Consider the following 21,793-nt stretch of genomic DNA (forward strand, 5'->3'; position numbering starts at 1 on the left):
AGTACAAAGTCAAAATATACTTCTACTATTGTCATAGCTTTGTCTGTTTCAAATCACTTCTCACACTGAGCTACTTACACAAAGATTAGTTAATTATAGAAGCTTGTGTTTCCTGCGATCTCCCATGCTGACCGGAGTAACCCTGACAGAATTTTTCAACACCTCTACAGTGAAATAGTTTTGCCATCTGTAGTCTCTTAGGGTGTATTAAAAGAATATTTTAGGGTGTTTTGTTTTTGTGAGCAACATTATTTCAATGTGTACTGAAAATATCATTATTGAGCCTAATACTCAAAGGAAAAAGCAAAAAGAAGTAACGAACATTCATTCACTGCCAATCATTTGCACATTTTTTTCTAACTCAATTATGTTACTAATAAGATAAACTATCTTTCAACATTTTGATACTAGTTAAATAGTAATTTTTATTGATTTAATTTTTACCATCTCCCATGTCCATGCTTCTCCTATTCAGTGCTATTTCTAAAACAGGTGAATATATGTGGAAATTTAACGCATCAGGAGATATGTTGTACTAAGTAATTATTACAGACTAAGCCACAAAGTTCAGAATACTACAGTAGAAATTATAATTATATTTCAATTCATACATTTCTGCCTCAAGTGCAGAATCAAATTCTTTCACAAATCATCTTGGCTGAAATTAGCAGGCCATGGTGTCGAGGAAACACATTTTGTCGAGCTAGAGAATTTGGCAATATGTCAACCTTTAGACTAATTCACATTACTGAGGGCCTACTAGAAGCTGATTTATGTTTAGTGTTTCACATATGCCTCCTGAGAGATAGTTGAGACACAGTCTCTATATCACAGCAATTGCACTAGTTCATGGTCTTCTTCTTATATTAAGCCTCACTTAATCATGGCAAAATGCACATCAGGCAATAAGACTGGAAGTTGTGACTACCATTAGGACTTTGGGGAAAGACACAATAAATATGATACATAAAATATATACACTCTATGAAGATTATTCTTTTTAAAATATCTAAAATCTATGGCTTAAGAGACTATAAATCCAAAGACAATGTATTCAGTATACTAAGGAACTAATGAAGGACCTTTGATATTGACACTCAGGATATTTACACATGCACAAGACACTGAAATACAAGCAACTTGAAAAACTCTTCACTAAGTTCACCTGCAAGAGAAAGTCTGAACATTTTTATGAAGTCTGTAGTGTTTTTCTTCTGTTTAGTAGAAATTTTAGCCTAACCGTTACCTAATTCTCAAGAGAACTCTTGTTCTTTCATTCCCTGACATTTATTAGCTGAGTGACTTTTTATTGTTAAATATATTTCATAACAAATATTATTGCTTCTAGCCTGCAGAAGTAGCTCCAGAAAAGCCTATAAATAGCCAATTAATACTTTCATGCTACAGTAATCCAAGTCCTAGAGTAGTGGTTCTCCATCTTCCTAATACTGGAATCCCTTAATACAGTTCCTCATGTTTGGTGACCCTCCAAAGATAAAATTATTGTTGTTTATACTTCATAAGTGTCATTTTGCTCTTGTTATAAATCATAATGTAAATAATTGATACAAAGATGGTCTTAGTTGACCCTTGTAAAAGGGTTGTTAGAGCCCCTGAGAGTCAAAACCTACAAGTTGAGAACAAGTGTCCTAGCAACTTAAAGATTGAAATTTAATAAACTGTTAGATTGATACATAGTTTCAGTATGTTTATACATTCACAAGGTTTTATGTAGAATATTAGTTTAATTGAAGATGGCCTCTGGAGAGTACAATCTCACGGCTCTCTGTTTTCAAATTAATATAACTCACAGAAGGAGATATAATTTTTCAAGGTATTTTCTAAAACATGAACATCTAAAACTCCAAAAGAGATGATGTCTTAGGACTCATAAAATCAGAAGAACAACAATGATCTTCAAAGACTAAAGCTACACTGGGATTGTTCTTTGTCCCTGACAGACTGCAGTACATCTATTCCTGTCCTTCTATAAGCTGAGAATAATTACATTAACTCACTAAACACCCGAGTCATGTAAGTAAATACGTTAGTGCATGCAGTCTCCTGAACACTATTACACCAAATTAAATCATCTGGCACCCAAAAGCAGTTGAAGAAAGAGCCTTGGGGAGACATGCAGCTCAGAGTCAGCTGAGAGGACGATACAGAGAGAAACACTGCAGCATTGTACAAGGTGCCTTGTCTAAGTGCCAGGCACTAGAGAACTCTCACACAGTTCATGATTCAAAATTTGCATAGATTAGCTTGTTATTTGAATGGGATTAAGTTCCTCATGGTGTCATAAGGAATAAATCCCCAATAGAATTGACTTCATGATCTTTTACTAAATGGAACATCTCCAAATAAAAATTGAAAAATTGAAAAAAATTCCAAATTAGATTTAGTAGTAGAGCCCTTGCTAACATGTGCAATGGCCTGGTTGTCAGAGCCTGGGATTAAGATAATTCAAAAAGATTTGTGGGAGCACACACCTGTGATCCCAGCACCTTGAACATGAAAGTAGGAGCATCAGGAGTTCAAAGCCAGTTTTGGTTACACAACAAAGTTTCAAGACAAGTTGGAATACATGAAGCCTTACCTCAAAAAATAAAAATAATAAGAAAGATGACTTAAGGTAATAATTAATCTATTTTCTGTATCTTTGACAAGTCTTTAGATTTCATTCACCATGTAAATTTAGATTGTCTCAAAAGCATCTGAGATAGTAATTACCAGTGCCTTTTAAGATGAAAGATGTAAGTGCAATTTTCTGCATATGTCTTCTTTAAAATGTAATGCTAAAATCATCTCTTTCAACTACTATATTTTATTCTCAAGCAAGATACTAAAGGGGAATGAACGAGAGACAGCCTAAGGGAAAAGCTAAGCAATTTTCTTCATGCAACTTTTGTCTTAAATGACAGAATTAAATCATGCCCAAATCGCATTACTTCAGTCCAAAGGTCACTGTAAGATTTACAGTGATCCTTAAAGTATTTATAAAAATCGAAACAGAACAGAGAATAAACTTCTGTTCGTATAATAGGCAATGTTTCAAAGTTCATTTCATAAAAGAGGTCATAAGACCAATACATCTTTCTGTCATTTTAACAATGATGTTTAAAGTTTAGCTTTGATATTGAAATGGATATTAACAAAGGCAACTCCAAAGAACAGATGAAGCTAGGTGGGAGTGAAAACACCTTACTTTTGTTTCAAAGTGCATGCAAGTGAAATTTACCCTTAGCGCTCCACAGTGTAATTCTGGGTGCACTGGCAGAAGCTAAAAAGAGCTGTAGATGGCCCTCCCAAAAGCATTTACTGAGGCAGGCATTGACACACTTTGAACTGTGGGACAGTATTGATGATGACAAAAGGAAGACATGTCAGATCAGATATCTGAGTTTTACAGAGAGAAGCAATTTGAGGCAGAATGTTCTCATTTAACATCCTCCATGCACAGAATATCTGGGAGAAGAGAAGAACAGAAAATAATCATATTCTTGGACATTGGGTCTAGTCCCAGTGATGACTGTTCTACATGAAAAAAAGTTTAGGTATGTTTTTGGTTGTAAGCCTAGCCTTTAACATAAGCCATCTCTCTAGCCCAGTTGTTTATTTGTTTTATTTTGGCTTTGGCTTGTTTTTGGTTGTTTGTTGTTTTTTTGAGAAGCGGTTTCACTGAAGCTTTGGAGCCTGCCCTGAAACTCGATCTTGTAGACCAGCATGGACTCAAACTCACAGAGTTATGCCTGCCTCTACCTATTGAGTGTTGGGATTAAAAGCGTGCACCACCACCGTCGGGCAAAACAATCCTGTACAATAAGGGAACTTCTGAAGCTGGCCTGTGGTGGCACAAGCCTTTAATCCCAGCACTCGGACTTGGGGGACAGAGGGGAAAGTGGAGGAAGGCGGATCTCTGTGAGTTTGAGTCCAACTTGGTCTACAAGAGCTAGTTCCAGGACAGGCTCCAAAGCTACAGAGAAACCCTGTCTCAAAAAAACAAACAATAAAGAAACTTCTAGAGGCATCACAATTCCTGACTTCAAACTCTACTACAGAGCTACAGTACTAAAAACAGCCTGGTATTAACATAAACAGACAGGAGGACCAATAGAACTGAATCGAAGACCCAGATATTAACCCACACACCTAAAAACGCTTGATTTTGACAAAAAAGGAAAAAAATAGAAAATGTAAAAAAGAAAGCATATTCAGCAAATGGTGCTGGCATAACTCCATATCAACATGTGGAAGAATGAAAATAGATCCATATCTATAACCATGCACAAAACTCAAGTCCAGATGGATCAAAGACCTCAACATATGATGGAGGCCTCCCATTGGCTAATAAAGAAACTGCCTGGCCCATTTGATAGACCGCCCCTTAGGTGGGTGGAGTAGACAGAACAGGAAGAGGAAGTGAGGTAGAAGGGTCAGTCAGATGCCACACCTCTCCTAAATGAGACAGACTGCCGTGCCTCTCCTCAGAGAGAAGACAGATGCGATGAAGCTCCAGCCCAAGATGGACGCACGCTAGAATCTACCTGGTAAGGCACCACTTTGTGGTGCTACACAGATTATTAGATATGGGTTAGTCAAGATGTGAATAAGAGCCTGAAAATAATGGGCCAGGCAGTGTTTAAAAGAATACAATTTGTGTGTTGTTATTTCGCGTGTAAAGCTAGCCATGCAGGAGCTGGGCAGCCAGGAGCTGGGTGGTGGGAAGCGGTCCAACAGCTCCTCACTACAAACATAAAACCAAACACACTGAACTTTATAGAAGAGAAAGTGGGAAGCATACTTGAACGCATTGGCATAGGAGATCACTTTCTAAATATAACCCCAATAGCACGGAAACTGAAAGAAACAATTAATAAATGGGACCTCCTGAAACTGAGAAGCTTCAGTAAAGCAAAGGATACAGTCAAGAAGACAAAGCAGCAGCCTACATAATGGGAAAAGATCTTCACTAACCCAACTTTGAACAGAGGGATGATCTCCAAACTATACAAAGAACTCAAGAAACTTGTCATCAAAAGAACAAATAACCCAATAAAAAATGGAGTGCAAACCTAAACAGAGAACTCTCAACAGAGGAATCTAAAATGGCTGAAAGACACTTAAGGAAATGTTCAACATCCTTAGTCATCAAAGAAATGCAAATCAAAACAACTCTGAGATTCCATCTTACACCTGTAAGAATGACCAAGATCAAATACACTGATGACAACTTAGGCTGGAGGGGATGTGGGGAACACTCCCCCATTGCTGGTGGGAGTGCAAACTGGTACAGCTGCTTTGGATATCAGTATGGTGATTTCTCAGAAAATTAGGAAACAACATACTTCAAAACCCAGCAATACCACTTCTGGTAATGCTCAATCATACCACAAAGACATATGGTCAACTATATTCATAGCAGCATTATTTGTAATAACCAGAAACTGGAAACAACCTAAATTCCCCCAACCAAAGAATGGATAAGAAAAATTTAGTACATTTACACAATGGAGTACTACACAGTGAGAAAAATAATGACATCTTGAAATTTGCAGGCAAATGGATGGATCTAGAAAATATCATATTGAGTGATGTGACCCAGACCCAGAAGCACAAATGTAACATGTACACACTCATATGTGGCTTTTAGACATAATCAAAGAAAAACCAGCCTGCAATTCACAATCCAAGAAAACTTAGAGAACAAAGAGGAACCTAAGAGATACATACATGGATCTAATGTACATGGGAAGTAGAAAAAGACAAGATCTCCTGAGTAAATTGGGAGCATGGGAATCATGGTAGAAGGTAGAAGACTGGGGAGAAGAAGGGAGGTGAGCAGAGAAAATATATAGTTCAATAAAACAAAAAAGATTTATATATGATTTCTGTCATTTATTTACTCTGGTCAAAATCGGAGCCCTTTCCATATCACTTAGACTACAAAGCAAAAGTTTTACGGTGGTCGAAGTGTGTGATCTAAGTCATGTTACTTTTCTGAGCCCTCTACTTGGTCCCAATCAGTTCTGCCTCTTGACTGGGGATTCCTCTTCCACCTGTTACCTGCAATGACATTCTGTTCTATGTGCAAGCATTTGTTCAAATTGACCTTCCTTATGAGTTCAACATTTCACAACCTATTTACAATAGCAGTCAATTTTCCTGCTTTCCTAGGGTCCCATCTCTCTTCTGTAGGCTTGTCTGGGTTTTTATTATTGACCAAATTCAGTTTTATGGATGACTGTGCTACTTCATTATATATTGATCATATTCCTGTCACACCATGGTTATCCCAATTAAATGTAATCTCCATTAGGAGAGGGATTAGGGATTTGTGTCAATCTTATGTCTGTCTGTTTGATTTACATGCACAAACCTTGACATGAATCTTCCACTAATCAGTTTTTTTCTAACTTCCATCTTGTATTTTTTTATTCATTAAACATGGACTTCTATAAAAAATACAAGATGGATACTCAATTCCGTCTTTTATATTAAAAGGAAAATAACTTATGGGAGGAATAGCAAGCCTTCACCCTCTAAACTGCTAAATTAAGATCCACAAACTTGACAGGTGATAATAATAATCAACAATTATTATTATTATTTATTATTATTATTATTATTATCATTATTGACTATTAGTATTATAATAACTCTCTACTTGGGAATATTTCTAACCCTGTTCACCATCAAAGTTGAATCCTACTGGAGAACCATGCTGACATGAATTAAGCACTACTTGAATCCTCTGTATTCTATAATTTAAACAGTCAACCACCCCACTGATTCTGCAGTCTATGGTCCAGGTTAATGTTGTTGCCGTCCCCCGGTCTTACTAAATATTCTACTTCAATTGTGGACAGCTGTGTGGCCCTCTAATCCTAACATTTTTCATGAAGAAAGGTATGAAATACATTACCAAGATTACCTATTAATAACTCCATTATGTCTGTTTTGACCAAAAAAAAGTAGCACTTCAATCTTAGAGGTTCAGCACATTCATATTTTCAAACATTCAGTATTTTTGAGATGTGTGAAGGGATGAGTAGCAGCAATACTTTGCTTTAAATGACTAAAGGTGAGGTCTATGAGCTGGGAAAGGTACCATCAAGCACACATTTTTATTCATAGCTATAGTAGTATAGTAGAAATTATCTGGGAAATTTTGGAGTGTATGTGTGGATTTGTATTTCATCTACATGTATGTGTAGTGATGTGTATGTGTGCTAATGTGGGAGCCACAGAACAACCTCAGTGTCTTCCTTCATTGTTCTCCATCTTACTTCTGAGGGAAGATCCCCCAGTAAACCTGGAGTTCTTCAATCCAGTTAAACTGGCTCAGCAGAGAAGTCCCAGGATCCTCATTTCTATATCTTCATGCCATACCACAAACACTTCACTCAGAGTCTTTTCCCATTTGGAAATCTTCCTCTACCTAATCCCTCCCATAAAATATAAGATTATTTTTTTCTGGCAGCCATCATTCCTGGCTAGAGCCCTTGGGTTACCTAGTTGGGCTTTACAATGACCATAGTTAAAGGTGTCAAAAGTGAGCTAAAGGAGAATGAGAAAAGAATGCCCAATATTTGCTTCTTAATGATCAACATCCTTTATATAGATGCAATTCAGTAATTTGCATGATACCCTGGATGAAGAAATCTCAAGGCTCCACACTGAAATCTCCATACATTGATATGTGAAGTTGGAAGTATTTATATCAACTTTATTAACTGTACTATATAAATCATATTCAATTTTAAACATGTTCTTATTCTCAGTTTTATCTGTTCTGAAGAAATTTTACAAAACTATATGCCAGTGAACAGTAAATAACCTATCAAGTCATAAAAGTGGCAAAACATAGGTTAAAAATAAATTTAGGTTTATGACTACAATAAACCCCATAACAATACCTTTATGGTCATTTATAAACTATTCTCACATTTTATAACACACAATGTTTTAAAATCATGTGATTGTCAGTGATTGGGGAACTGCCTTAACAAATGTTTAAATATTTTTGCCAAAAATGAGCAAGGTTTGTGTCAAACATGATTTTATTTTGAATTCCAGAAGGCATCTAAATACACATTTAAACACATGTAACATTTTGTTGACATTTTTAAGAATCCAGAGATTGAGAGACAAATATTCACTCCAAAAACAACAATTATAATTCCAGAATCATGAAACTGAAAACATCACATGCTGTAACTTTCTATCTGGATAGCATCTCCTCCTCAGGGACACCTGGCCAGTTGTGCATTTTATCATCAGGTGGACATTTCAGAGACAAGGAGCTCCTCGTTATTGTCCAACTGTTTGGAATGAGTGGTAGGGGTAGCAGGGCAAATAGAGCAGGATTCCTTTATGCTGGAATAGACCCTTCCTATTTCTCACATTCATCTATGGACCAAATTCAGAAAGACCCTCTCAATCCTTTCCATGTAATAACCGCTTGAGGTCTGAACATGTCTTTTATATTCCCTTTCTTTTCCCTTCTTCTTCAATAAAATGTCTTCCCATAGACTGTGTCTCCTGTGAACATCTTTCCAAATCCTTAACCGCTGCCCCGCTGCCTGTGAGTTTATCAGTTGTGTACTCAATTGTGCTAATTTTGTGTGTTTCTATGTGGATGTAGACAAAAGCTGTCCTTTCTGCCACAGTCCAAACTGTATATTCACTCTAAAACTGCTGCAATTCACAAGGGCATTGTCATCCTCGCTCCTGCACATTTATAAGGGCGCAGTACGTTTCCAGAAGAGAATGAATCATTTGACATCTGGATATGAATAATAAACTAATTTCCTGCAGGCTCCATGATCCAGGTGTGGAGATCTCTGAAACGTCTGGACCTGTTATTTACCACAAACCAAATTTAGACCAACAGATTAACTTCAGACTGACTGAAGTTCTGACAACTTAAATTGTATGTTTTTCATCTATACAGGGAGCATAAGAGAACTGTCATACAGCGAGATTGATTTCACCCACTGTCCAATATTCTTGGGAAACTATTTATCCCTGAATTGAAGAATACATATTGTTATGCTTCCACTTCTATATATTAATCACCTGAATATCAGAGAGCATTTTATTTATTGCTGTGCTGAAAGGTATATTCGCTTTGCCTCAATCACTCTACTTTTTTATATTAACAGGAGAGTGAATTCTTTTCTTTATAAAATCAAACTTATTAAATCACTGATATCCACACCATAATTAAGTATTCTATAGAAAGTGTGCAATGTTTTTAAGAAAAAGGAGAGGCAAATAAATCAAACCTGCTTAGGGTTCTAATTCGACTATGGCAGTGGTTTCCAACCTTCCTAATGCCGTGACACTTTAATATAGTTCCTCAAGGGTGTGGTGACCCCCAACTACAAAATTACTCATATTGCTATTTCATAACTGCAATTTTGCCATGGTTATGTATGAATGATAATGTAATATCTAATATGCAAGATATCTGATATACGACCCCTGTGAAAGGGTCTTTCGACTTCCCAAAGATGTCGAGACTCACAGGTAGAGATACACTGTGTTACAAAGTCTAAAAACACCACATGTCAATATCCTTAATAAGCCAGTACTGGTCTATAATGGAAAACAGAAATCCTTCACAGTTAGTGCCAGGACATGAAGGTCATTGCTGGAACATATAATCAAAACCAGAAAAGTTGATGGTAGCCAAGAACACACTTTTTGTCCAACCATATTCAGTGACCTTACTGATAGTCAATATCTAAAGGAAACCAGCCTTCTAAAAGGAAAGGAAAGAGACCCTGACCCTGTGGAAAGGAAATGTGAGCATAAACAATACTGGCTACACGTTTAGTTTCTGAAAATGGCAATATTCTCATCAGTTATGAGAACTTTTGATGCTACTACTCCAAGCTTTGCATTTTAAATTAGTCCTGTGGGGATAAGGATAACTGAATATGAAAACAGATCTTATAATTGTTATATGTGATTTCTTCATAAGGATATTAAATTATAAGGCACCTGCACTAATTTAAGTCATCATAAAATATATTTTAAATATACTTTTATTATTAGCAAATTTAAATCACTTATCCTGGAGCCAATCTCCAAATATATTGCAATAACTATAACAAATGACTATAGCAAAGACATTAACAAAGCCAGGAGAATGGATTCTTGGAAGCTTGATGATATAAATTTTATACCCAGAATCTGGATGGTGAATGTTCTGACCTCTGACCAGTACCACACATATGCCACCATGGTGTGTGCACTTCACCACAAGAAAATAAATAAAAAGATGTGAGAAGGAAGCATGGGAGAGAATACATATAGGTGCGTGCAGAGAAAATTCCCAGGAACTCGGCTGCTGACCACCCGTTTGCAGCTCTGCCTTATTCGAAGTGAAGGAGAATGCACAGACCCAGCCCATCTCTCCCAAAGCCCGATAGTGTTGAAGTACCCCACCTGTTGCTAATCACAGTTGAAGGAAGGACAAAAGTTACATGTAGCACTTTCAAACCAGCAGCCTCCCCCAAAGCACAGTCTCAAGTAGTTCTATTATTTATACCACACTGACCTCATTTCACCTCTGCCAAAATAGAAGGAAGTTATCTAGAGAAGCTGGAAGTCATTTTTATTCTCGGAACTATAATCAGAGGCTACAGTGATGAGCTTAGGGTATCTGTTCATACCTTCTTCACCAGTAGCGTGGAAACTGCTGAGAACAAGAACAAACACGAGAACTACCAGGCCATGGCTTGATCACCGCTAATTAATAAACAGAAAGTTGTATTTGAAAACTCTGACAGATTCAACCTCCTCCAACTTGCCAAAGCTTTTTTCCTGTAGATTTTGCACTTTCCGGGGTAAATACTTTGAAATAAAGTTCACTTGTTTCTGAAATGCTTTTTACCTTGATTCATGTTTTTCAGCTCTGGGAAACGTGTCCTGAATCAATGTGTTGTTACAAACTATGTTTTTTTTGGTGCTGTGTGTACGCATCTTGTAAAAATTCTGATAACTCTTCAGACTCCCAAGCTTTACAGAAAGATGTGCACGGAAACATTAAGATGTGCTGGTAAGAGTGATTTAGTTGCAATGAATATAGTTGTTTCACAAAGCTTCTGAACGTGTGTCTGAGCCCCTGAGTCTTCAAACACGCAGAGATCTAGTCCATATATTAAGCGAGAGGAGGTTTTCCTATCGTGCTAATGAATGTGTTACCCATATACTAAACTACTTTATATAAATAATTGAAAACACGATCCTAAAGTTAAAAAAAGTACTTAACTCAAAGTTCTAAGATAAACTACAGGTCAGGGAAGCCTTTCTCTGCAGGAATGGAATCCAATTTGATGAAACCTTTTCTCTCAATTGGAAAAAGCCTGCCCTGGGACTTTAGAAAAGTTTTCCATATACCAGTTTCCAGGACTTAGAGCGCGAAAAATAGCAGAAAGCGCTTGGTGTCCCTTCTGCTGGAGGTAATGCCCCTGCACCTCCCACTCAGGGATCTGACCCTGAATTTGCAGAAGTTCCGGTCGCTTGTGCTAGAAAGCAAAGCATACACCCTAAAGTAAAGCAAAATAGTGGTCCCCAGCCAGCCGCAGATCGCCAGCTGAAGTCAGTTAGAAGCAGCAGTCCCAGGAAAGGGCCCCCTGGACGGTACCTCTCTGCTGATGCGCTGCGGACTGTCGCCTCTGCTGTGATCGCTGTGCCTGGGAGCCTTCTAGTGTCCCCCAGAGCAGGAGCAGGAGGACCCCGGCCGCCGCTGGCATCGTGGCCGAACGGATCCACTCCTCAGGAGCTCGCGAAGTTGCTGCCTCTGGTCTGCCCAGGCTGGAGTGAGCAGCTGCGGGGTGGGGGGGGGGGGGGTTGGGAGAAGGGGAGAGGGGGAGGAGACAGCCCTCCCCAGCTCTGCCCCGCCACCGCCCAAGGGTGGGGGAGAAAGGACAGTCCCCACCCCTTTTCAGGCCTGGGCCTTTAAAGGGTCCTTGGTTGAAAGGACGTTTCCTCTGAGTGTTTCCTTGGTCGGGGAAATCACGCCTTATCGCGACTTATCCAAACTTCTTTAGCATTAAGAAAGTAATTGACACCAAGGCTCTCTAGGATCTGCGAAATCCCTCCAGATGGAAAACATTATCTCCCAGAAAGCCATACAGTTAGAAACTTTTGCAGTAAGTCCTGGCAAAACGGTGTGCAGCTGCCCTGGGTCGAGGTGACCCTGGGCTGTCCCAAGGCCAGGGTGCTAAGGAGTTAGGAAATTGAGGTTTCCTATGGGGACCACCCCTCTTGGGAGGTGACTGTCCAGGCAGCAGCAGGGGGTGGCCAACTAAAGCTGTCTCAGTTCTACTGAAACGTTTCTCATCACTCCACTGGTTGGAAGCTGTTGCTGTACTCAGGGGACGTTATTAAAAAGGGATGAAGTGTCTGCGAGGATTTCTGTGTTTCCATTATGGCGGCTTCTTCCCTTTAACTCAAGAGAACAGCATTTTGTTCTTATGTCACTGGGTTCACATGGCCACTCCATATCAGGTTGTTAATGATAAGGTCAAGACCAATGGCTCTCAGTGAGACCTCAGAAAGCAACTTAATAGGTTTTAGCAGGATATTCTTTGTGTCAGTGTACCATGAGATCAGGATGCCCTCCTCTTGGTCTCCTAAATGGGCCTCTCCTCTCTCTTCTCCCTCTCTCTCTCTCTCTCTCTCTCTCTCTCTCTCTCTCTCTCTCTCTCTCTGTATGTATGTATGTATGTATGTATGTATGTATGTATGTATGTATGTGTGTGTGTGTATTTGAAACAGGATCCCACTATGATCTGGAATTAAGAGATGTGCTTGCATCTGCCTGTCAAGTATTGGGATTAAAGACATGGGCGAACCCTGTAGATATTTTCAAAAAAAAAAAAGCATTGTTTTATATTAGAAATACGATTGCAGCTTGTCTGAAAATAAAAATTTGTATTTACTAATTTTATTGGATTCAACAATTCAGCCAACTAAGACAATATTTTATGGATTTCCACTTCACTAATATCCGTGCAACATTTCCAAGACTCTTGGAAATGACTGATTGCAACTCTATATGATATGGGAGTCCTTGCGTTAGTATGTTCTGCTTTGCATACTAAGGAAGTATATGCATACGTTTCCCTATTGCAGTAATACAGTTATGCATGTGGCTTATTTTCCTTTTTAGTTTATAGTTAAGATGTATGCATTTTTAAGATGCCGCATAGAAGTTACAGTATTTTCAATGGATTTCCTTTCAGTAGAATAGGGAGTAACTCTCCTAAGGGGTTGATGAGAATCCACACCAAGATTCTTCCTTCATCAGGAACGCTTCTAGAGGCATGTCTAAGCTTCTACTTTTAGATCTGTGGTTTCTTTCAAATATATTGTAGTGCTGTCTGTGGACAAAGAAAAGGCTTAGGTAAGGGTTCGCTCTCTCTCTCTCCCCACCTTATAGAGGCAACATTTGATATGAATGGCATTATTTCCTCAGCTGATGACTTTGGTCTCTTCCCTCCACCCAAAATAAGCTCATTGTGTGTGATATATGCATATATATCTTTATCTCTGTCATAGCTTCCAACTACAGCTTTAGAACAATCTTCAAAGTTAGGTAATATAAACCCTATACTAGTTTCACAAAGCAAAACACTTAGCTATTCTAGGACTTTTGCAGTTTTGTGTAACTGCATGCATAAAAATGTTTTTATTGATAAAGCAGGACTTTTTTACTTTATTGCTTTAGAACTGTTTTAGATTCATATAGAAATTAATCGAAAGTTAAAAGGAGTGTGTATGCATGTGTGTATGTGTGCGTGTGTGTGGGTCCTCTGTTTCCAGCTTCCTCATCAAGGTGACATTGTTACAGCTGATGGACCCAGGCTCTCAGTCATCACTCAGACTGCACAGCACATACATATTAGGTTGCTACCAAACATGATTGTGGATTTGAACAATATGCTATGTTGGGTCATTTCATTACTCTAAAATTACTCCCTACTTTGCCAACTCATCTCCCTTCTCATCTTTCAACCCCAAACTCTGGCTGTCACTGATTCCTTTAAGCCTCCTTCTTCCTTCCAAACTTGGAAAAGTCTTAACATCTGTTATGAACATCTATTCACAGGTATTTGCATGCACATGACTCTTCCGATCTTTGGGACCCAGGATCACAATTACCAGGTTGGATCGTGAGATTATGTTTGATTCTATAAAGTGCACAGTGCTAACTCCATGATTTCTACTGCTATAAAAGAGATAACAGGGACTTTGACTGCAACTAGGTTGACTCTACAAATGAATACGGGGGAAACTGACATCTGAGCAATACTGCAACTTCCATTCCAGAAACAAACCAAGACTCAGAAATTTACATTTTTAACATCCTAAGCCATGTTTTAAAGTTTTCAAGTACATGTGTCTAATGCAAACTTGAATATACTTTCAAAACTTTAATTCTAAATGTTTCGTGGGTTAATGAAAATCTAACATTTAAAGTGGTTTAGTTTTCAAATGTCTATACTAATAACAATGCTACTGATTTGGGCAACTGCATCAAATCATAATTTACAGAATTATACCATATACAAATAGGCAAGTTTACTATCGTTTGTTTGATCTATATCTCTTTCATGTATTTCCTGGCCATGTGGTGCTGGCAATGGTCCCAAGTGGAATGCAAATGTTGAGAGCTGATGTTTCTGCCTTGTTTCAGATCAGAATGGAAAGCTACCATCCATACCCTGACACTCAGCGTATGATAATAGCTAGAGGGTTTCAACAGGCACTCACTGGGACAGAAAGTTTTCTTCTTTGAATGATACTCTTGTGAGAAAAGAGTATTAAATTTTCACAAAAAAAATCAACAAAATAAACTCGTTTGCACATATATTAACACAATTTGGTTTTTTTGTCTTTGGTTTACATTATGAATTTTGTAGAGTTATTTTCAATGTTAAATCAAATAACCCAGGTATAAACTCCAAGTACCCACAATGTGTTGTCCCTTTATACATTTCTGATTTAGATCTACCAATTTGTGCTATTTTTGTGTTTGATAATGAAGAATACTGTATTGTGTACTGAATTTTTTAAATGTAGAATTCATGTTCTGGTCTTAGCTTGCACACACACATGCATGTACACACACACAACATGAACACACTTGTGCACACACACACACACACACAGTGAAAGCTATATATAAAAATTTTAAGTGAGCAATGGTTTCAATGTCTCCAATCTCATAACATAGTATATGTTTAATTTGTGCACTCATTTGCATACCACAATTACCAAAGTTTACATACCAATACAATAATAATTAACCAGTGACTTTAAAAGTATTTTGTCCATGTACCCATGGGACATAGCACCCTATAGTAAATTTTCGCAAACTTTTTCTGATGAGGAATTGGTAATATTGGCCTTATTTAGTTACCTAGAATGTGGTCCTTCCTGAAGCAGTTCATAAAGGATTATTACAATTTCCCCCTAAATGACTGATAGAGCTCACCGCTGAAGTCATATGAGCCCATAATTTTCTTGATTACAATATCTAAATTCATCATTTTAAGCACATATAATGTAATCATTTTTTCCCTCATTTTTTTATTAAAGATTTCCATCTCCTCCCCTCCTTCTCCCCCTTCCCTCCCCTCCCTTCCACCCATACCCCCACTCCCTCCCTCTCCAGGCCAAAGAGCCATCAGGGTTCCCTTCACTATGTTAAGTCCAAGGTCCTCCCAACTCCCCTAAGTCCAGGAAGGTGAGCAACCAAACTGACAAGGCTCACAGTGAGCTTGTCCATGCTGTAGAGTCCAAGCCCATTGCCGTTGTCCTTGGTTTCTCAGTCCTCCTCCACCATCAGCCGCATTCAGAGAGTCTGGTTTGGTCGGATGTTCCATCAGTCCCATTCCAACTGGACTTGGTGGTCTCCTGTTAGTTCTGTCCCACCATCTCATTGGGTGAATGCACCCCTCACGGTCCTGGATAGATGTTTTGCAGAAACTAAGAGACCATGGATGCAAGCCCAGATTATTATACCCAGCCAAGCTTTTATTCACTATAAATGGAGAAAACAAAATATTCCAAGATAAAAACAAATTTAAACAATACGTAGCCACAAATCCATCCTTACAGAAAGTAATAGAAGGGAATTCACAAACAAAGGAGTCCAGTATTGCCCAAAATAACTCAGACATCTAGCGGCCCTTCACCAGCACATCTCAAAGAAAGGAAACACACAATCTCTACTACCAAATAAAAAATGACAACCGGAGTTAACATCCACTGGTCATTAATATCACTTAATATCAATGGACTCAATTCACGTATAAAAAGGCACAGGCTAAGAGATTGGATACGAAAACAGGATCCAACATTCTGCTGTTTACAAGAAACACACCTCAACCACAAAGACAGACATCGACTCAGAGTAAAGGGTTGGGAAAAGGTTTATCAAGCAATGGACCTAAGAAACAAGCCAGTGTGGCCATACTAATTTCTAACAAAGTTGACTTCAAACTAAAATCAATCAGAAGAGATGGAAAGGGACACTTTGTAATTCAATTTTTATACAAGTTTTGGTGATTTGTAGCTACTAAGGACTTTATCTATCTTGTTTATGCTCTCAAATTCAATGGGCAAGAAGTTACCATAATAACTAATTATCTTTTAAAAATAACTCTTATTTATTCTTAGAGAATTTCTTACAATATATTTTGCTCATGTTCTTTTCTTCCCCCACCCCAACTTCTTCCAGATCCATGAGTATAGTAGAATAACATTAGGAATCATTTCATTGCTTTTGTTTGGTTGGTTGGTTGGTTGGTTGGTTGGTTGTTTGGTTGGTTGGCTGGTTGGATTTTTTCCAGTAGAGCTTGGTTACAATCTAGTCTTCAGTTCCTGGCTATCAAGGCAGTGTAACACATGGGCTCTCTGTCTTGGAGTGGACCTCAAGGTAAACTAGACCTTGGTTGGCCACTCCCATAGGTTCTCTGCCACCATTGCCCCAACATATCTAGCAAGCAGGACACATTGTAGGTGGAAGGGCTTGTGTCTTAGTTAGCATCCAGGTTTATCTTTCCATAGCGTAAAAAAAATATTTTCTAGCACCAAAGAGACCAGAAAGTAGATGTGAAGGTTCCAAACCTGTACCAGCTTGACATTTTTATATTCAATGAGTAGTGTGGATGTTGTCCTTGGCAATGAGGCCCTCTGTCAGTTTTCAGAGAGTAAACTTCTGTCAAAACCACCGTTATCTTATTAAATAGTTCTTTAAGATTGCGATTACTTCATGTAAGATTTCTGGAAATGATGAAGTTTATCGACAGTGTCTATGTTTGTACATTTATATGACCTCTTCTGAAGTGCTGGTATCTATCACAATGAAACCTGATAATATCTCTGGAAATTTATGTCTTACTAGAATCCAGTGATTCCTATTTAGCTAGCATACTTTCCAGCAGTCCACCTTCATCTCTTACAGTCCATGACTTACTGAGTGTTGCATTTTCAAAGAGACTGTTGTTAGTTTCTGCCTTCTAATTGGGGTGCTCACATTTGAACCTTGCAATACAGTAGCCACAGTCAAGACCAGTTATTTAAACTGAAATAAAATAAAACAAAATTTAATCATCCAGGTCTTCGGTTCTTTAGCCACTGTCCAAGAGTCCAAATTTCACAAGTAGGTGATACAGATGCTGGGTAAGCAGGGACATTGCCCTTGCCACTGAGAGTTTATGATGATCTTCTAACTTATGATCTGTAGAAGATAATATGGCATGAATAAAATGAACCCCACAGGCTAATCACAACACACAGCTCTTTTCCATAAAATTTCTTTCAATTTTCCCAGTCAAAGGATATTTTACTAGAAAACATAAAATAAACAAAAAGATCAATAGGAACAAAATATAAAAGCAAAAGATGTTTTTGAAGATAGGAATAATAGAATTTAATATATTTAACAAAAATAAGTTGAGAACACGTTCAAAGAGATTATATATATATATATATGTATATATATACATACACATATACCCTATATCAACCTTCCTGATGCTGTGACTCTTCAACACAGTTCTCATGCTATGCTGACCCCAACCATAAAATTTTCTTTGCTACTTAATAACTGTAATTTCACTACTGCTATGAATTATAATGTAAATTTGTGATATGCATGGTATCTTATATGGGACTCTATGAAAGTGTCATTCGACCGACAAAGGTGTCACAACCCACAGATTGAGAAACACTGATAGAAATGAATTTATGTTTTTTTTTTTTACTTCAGTGGAGGCTTTTGTTGTTGCTGTGTTCATGATGAATTTAAGATCTGATATGAATTTTAAGAATTTTTGGCAAAATATGTGCGATATATTGCATTTGATGCATGGTACATATGTGATATGTATGTTACATTTTGAGTAGTCAAAACCTAAAGTGGATTCAAAGTAGCTCTGCCTCTTTTTATGTCCTAATGAAAATGATATCATCTTTGCATTTAAGAGGGAATGGTCTGTAATCTGGAAAGTACCAGGATTAGATATCTGTTCTTGATAAACATTCTATCTGAGCCACGGGGGTATGTTTTAAAAAAAAAAAAAAAAAAAAAAAAAAAAAAAAAGGAAGCCAGGGAAATGGAAGCAAATGAACCAAATAGTGATGGGAGCATGTAATGCTTTTATTCAGCCATTCATTCCTTCTTATTACTAAGTGTCTGCTATGAGTTGACGCTAGCGCTGTAGTTACCACCCTGGATATAACCCACCTACCGCAGAACTTACATGCAAGTGGGAAAGCAGACGATAAGTTAGTAAGAAGCAGGTCACAACAAACTGTTACGGGAGTTCCAAAGGAAAAGAGCTGGGTTAGCAGTGACTGTAAACCAACGCTTCTTAAACAGTGCCTGAAAAAGCTCTCAGAGGAGGTGACATTTAAGCTGAGATGTGACAGAGGACAGGATTCCAGTGAATGCAGAGTCAGTAGAGAGGAGAGAATAGTTTGGAGATCTTTGGGAGAGGGAATTCACAAGTCCTGTGAATCAACCGGACATGAGGATTTTAGGATCCTTCTAAAGTTTCTGCCCGGAGCAACTGGCTGTCTGGCAGCGTGAATGCCTGCGATAGGAAATACCCGCGGACCGCCAGGTGTGAGTGAGCTCAGTATGCTGAGGTAACTGACACTGGAGGTGTCCGGTTGGTTATTTTTAGTTCTGATAAAAGTGTCTTCTAGTCATTTCATGAATGGAGCACACAGTCAAAGGGAACAGATTTTTCTATGAAGTAGAAGGATAGGTGCAGAAGAAATAATTAGAAAGGATAATTTAACGGATGTTCATTTGCACCATGAATTAATATGAAAGAGGAACAAATACCAACAGTAAGGCTATAGGCAACTGGCTGGGTAACTGTAGAAATCGAAAGTTGGATTTTCACATATAAAATTCCAAATAGTCTTATGCTCTAATGTAAAAATAAATTATTTAGAACGGTTATAGATGAATTAAGGAAAAGGCATAAAAATTTACTGTAGGAACTGTAAAGTAGGGCTTGGGAGTAAGTAGCTAAACTAAGATGTCCTTTAAAAAAATGTAGCATTTGAAGAAAACCTTGACTTAGTTATGGTGCCATAGAAAACCATCCCTAGAGAAAACACACATAGGATATAAAATCACAGATGAATTGGAATGCTGGACAGGTGACATAAGACATAGCAGGAGACTGAAAAAAAAAGAGGAAAGCATTCCCGAAATGGATGGAGATTAATGCCAAGTTGATTGCTTGACCAATTCAAGATGTTTTCAGAAAAATGACACAAACTATTCTGCCTCTACATGGAATGAGAAGAAAAACCAAATCAACTGGCTCCTGTTTCCCTGTAATCCAAGGTCATCACTTAGAAAAGAGGTCCCACTCTCAATTTGCACCCATCTCGGTGCTTAGTAAAATGCACAGTTAAACCTATGTACTGCAATAATGCAGGACTCCACAACAAAGTGTGAGATAGCAATCACACTCGTGCCTTAAAGAGGAACTAGGGACAGACACGGCGTGGACCCATCACTCAAAAGCCACCAAGCAAGGCTGAGGAAACAGCACAATACGGTGCTTGTCTGGTATGCATGACACCTTGGGTTCACTCCCCAGCACCACACATACACAAAGAAAGTAAAAGCAAGGTACAGCCATAACTTCAACCTTCCTCTAGCCTTATTGGAGCAAGCTGTCATTAGGGTATAAAAATATAGGTATAAAAAGTACAGGCATAAGCGTAAAAGGTATAGGCTTAAAACAAGGCCTGTGCATGGATTTGGGATGACAGTAATTTGAAGTCTAAAAGATGGATAAAATGGGGGGATATAGTCATAAGGGAGAGAAGGTAAAGAGATAGATAACATTAGTCATTGCAAGGACAGGCACCATTTGAGCTCTAAGTGAAAGTGTCACGGTGATTGCTCTCCTACATTTTTGCCTGCAGCAAATATGAATGGACACTGACAATGGCCCAGCAGGCCACTGATGAAACAAGTTGACCAGTTCTAGAAATAGTCTTTGGAATCTTTGGGATCTCATATGTATAATGTTACATCCCAGGCAAATTATTTTTAATACTATAATAAGCACTGAAAGCAAGTCACTTACCTTATGTTTTGAGATTTGGATGTGAAGCGAGCCCTATAGCTCATACATAGAGAGAGCTATTGGTCGCCAGGTGCTACAGCACTTTGAGAAGGAGGCCAAACCTTGAGGAGGTTGACGCTTGCTGAAGGAAATGTGTCATTGCTGACAAGCCTAAAAATTGTTTGGACTTTTTAAAGATGGATTTATTTTATGTCTATGAGTGTTATGTCTGTATGCATGTATTGGAATATGCATGGCTGGTGCCAGTGGAGGTCAGAAAAGGGCATCAGATATCCTGGAACTGGAGTTAGGAATGTATGTGAACCACTATGAGGGTCCTGAGACCCAAACCCGAGTCCTTTCCAAAAGCAGCAAGAGTTCTCAACCACTGAGTTAGCTCTCTGCCTCTTCTTGAGATTTAATAACCTGGCTGTAATCAACCAGCTCAAAGTCCTCTCACCACGCCTTCCCCACCATGATAGACCATCCCTTAAACCGGAAGCCAAAATAGACTCTTGTTTCCTTAAGTGACTTCTATTCAAGTTTCAAGTTACTAATTAATATCTCAGTAGATATCATGCACATATCCTAACCATACAAATACAATTCTCCTAACAAGCATGGAAAACAGAAGTCATGGTTAGCAAGGCTCGCCTGTAGTCCCAGTACAGGGAGTTAGAAGTAGGAGGATCAGGAGTTGAGAGCCAGCCTCAACTACATATTAATTTTAAGTCCAACAGAGGTCTCTAGTCTACACTGAGACCTTGTTCTAGAAAGAAAGAAAAGAAGAAAAGAGAGGAAGAAGAAAATAAAACATGCTCTAGAAATAAAGATATAAACTATGTCTGTAGTAAAAAGAACCGAACATTAAATATACCAAATATACTCAGATTAATCAATATTTATTAAATGTCTAGATTTTTGGAATCTGAAATATTGTGTCTTAAAGAAAGCTTATTCTGACACCTGTTTAAATGCCAAGGAGGTCTTCTCAGGGTGGGCTCTCTTACTGAGACTACTGTGGTGGGGAAAAGACTTGGCTCACAAAGCAAGAACAAAGATGCACAGACAAGTAATTTTGGGTAAAGTAGGGGTAGTGGACAGACATATCAAGGAAAAAGGAAGTCATGATAAATGATGTGACAATATTTTGACTAAGTCAAACC

General features: G+C 38.2%; 1 protein-coding gene across 2 annotated transcripts in view; it reads right to left on the reverse strand.

The window, feature by feature from the left end:
- Lama2 (laminin subunit alpha 2) overlaps positions 1-11,805 on the reverse strand; it is a 594,199-nt gene extending 582,394 nt beyond the window's left edge. For both annotated transcript variants that reach the window (XM_038339597.1, XM_038339596.1), the window contains exon 1: positions 11,660-11,805. In XM_038339597.1, coding sequence (XP_038195525.1) covers positions 11,660-11,768 — 109 coding nt within the window. In that variant the 5' untranslated portion in view covers positions 11,769-11,805. The remainder of the gene's footprint in view (positions 1-11,659) is intronic.
- Positions 11,806-21,793: the final 9,988 nt, after the last annotated feature.

Source organism: Arvicola amphibius, chromosome 8 (genome assembly GCF_903992535.2).
Source record: "Arvicola amphibius chromosome 8, mArvAmp1.2, whole genome shotgun sequence".
NCBI lineage: Eukaryota > Metazoa > Chordata > Mammalia > Rodentia > Cricetidae > Arvicola > Arvicola amphibius.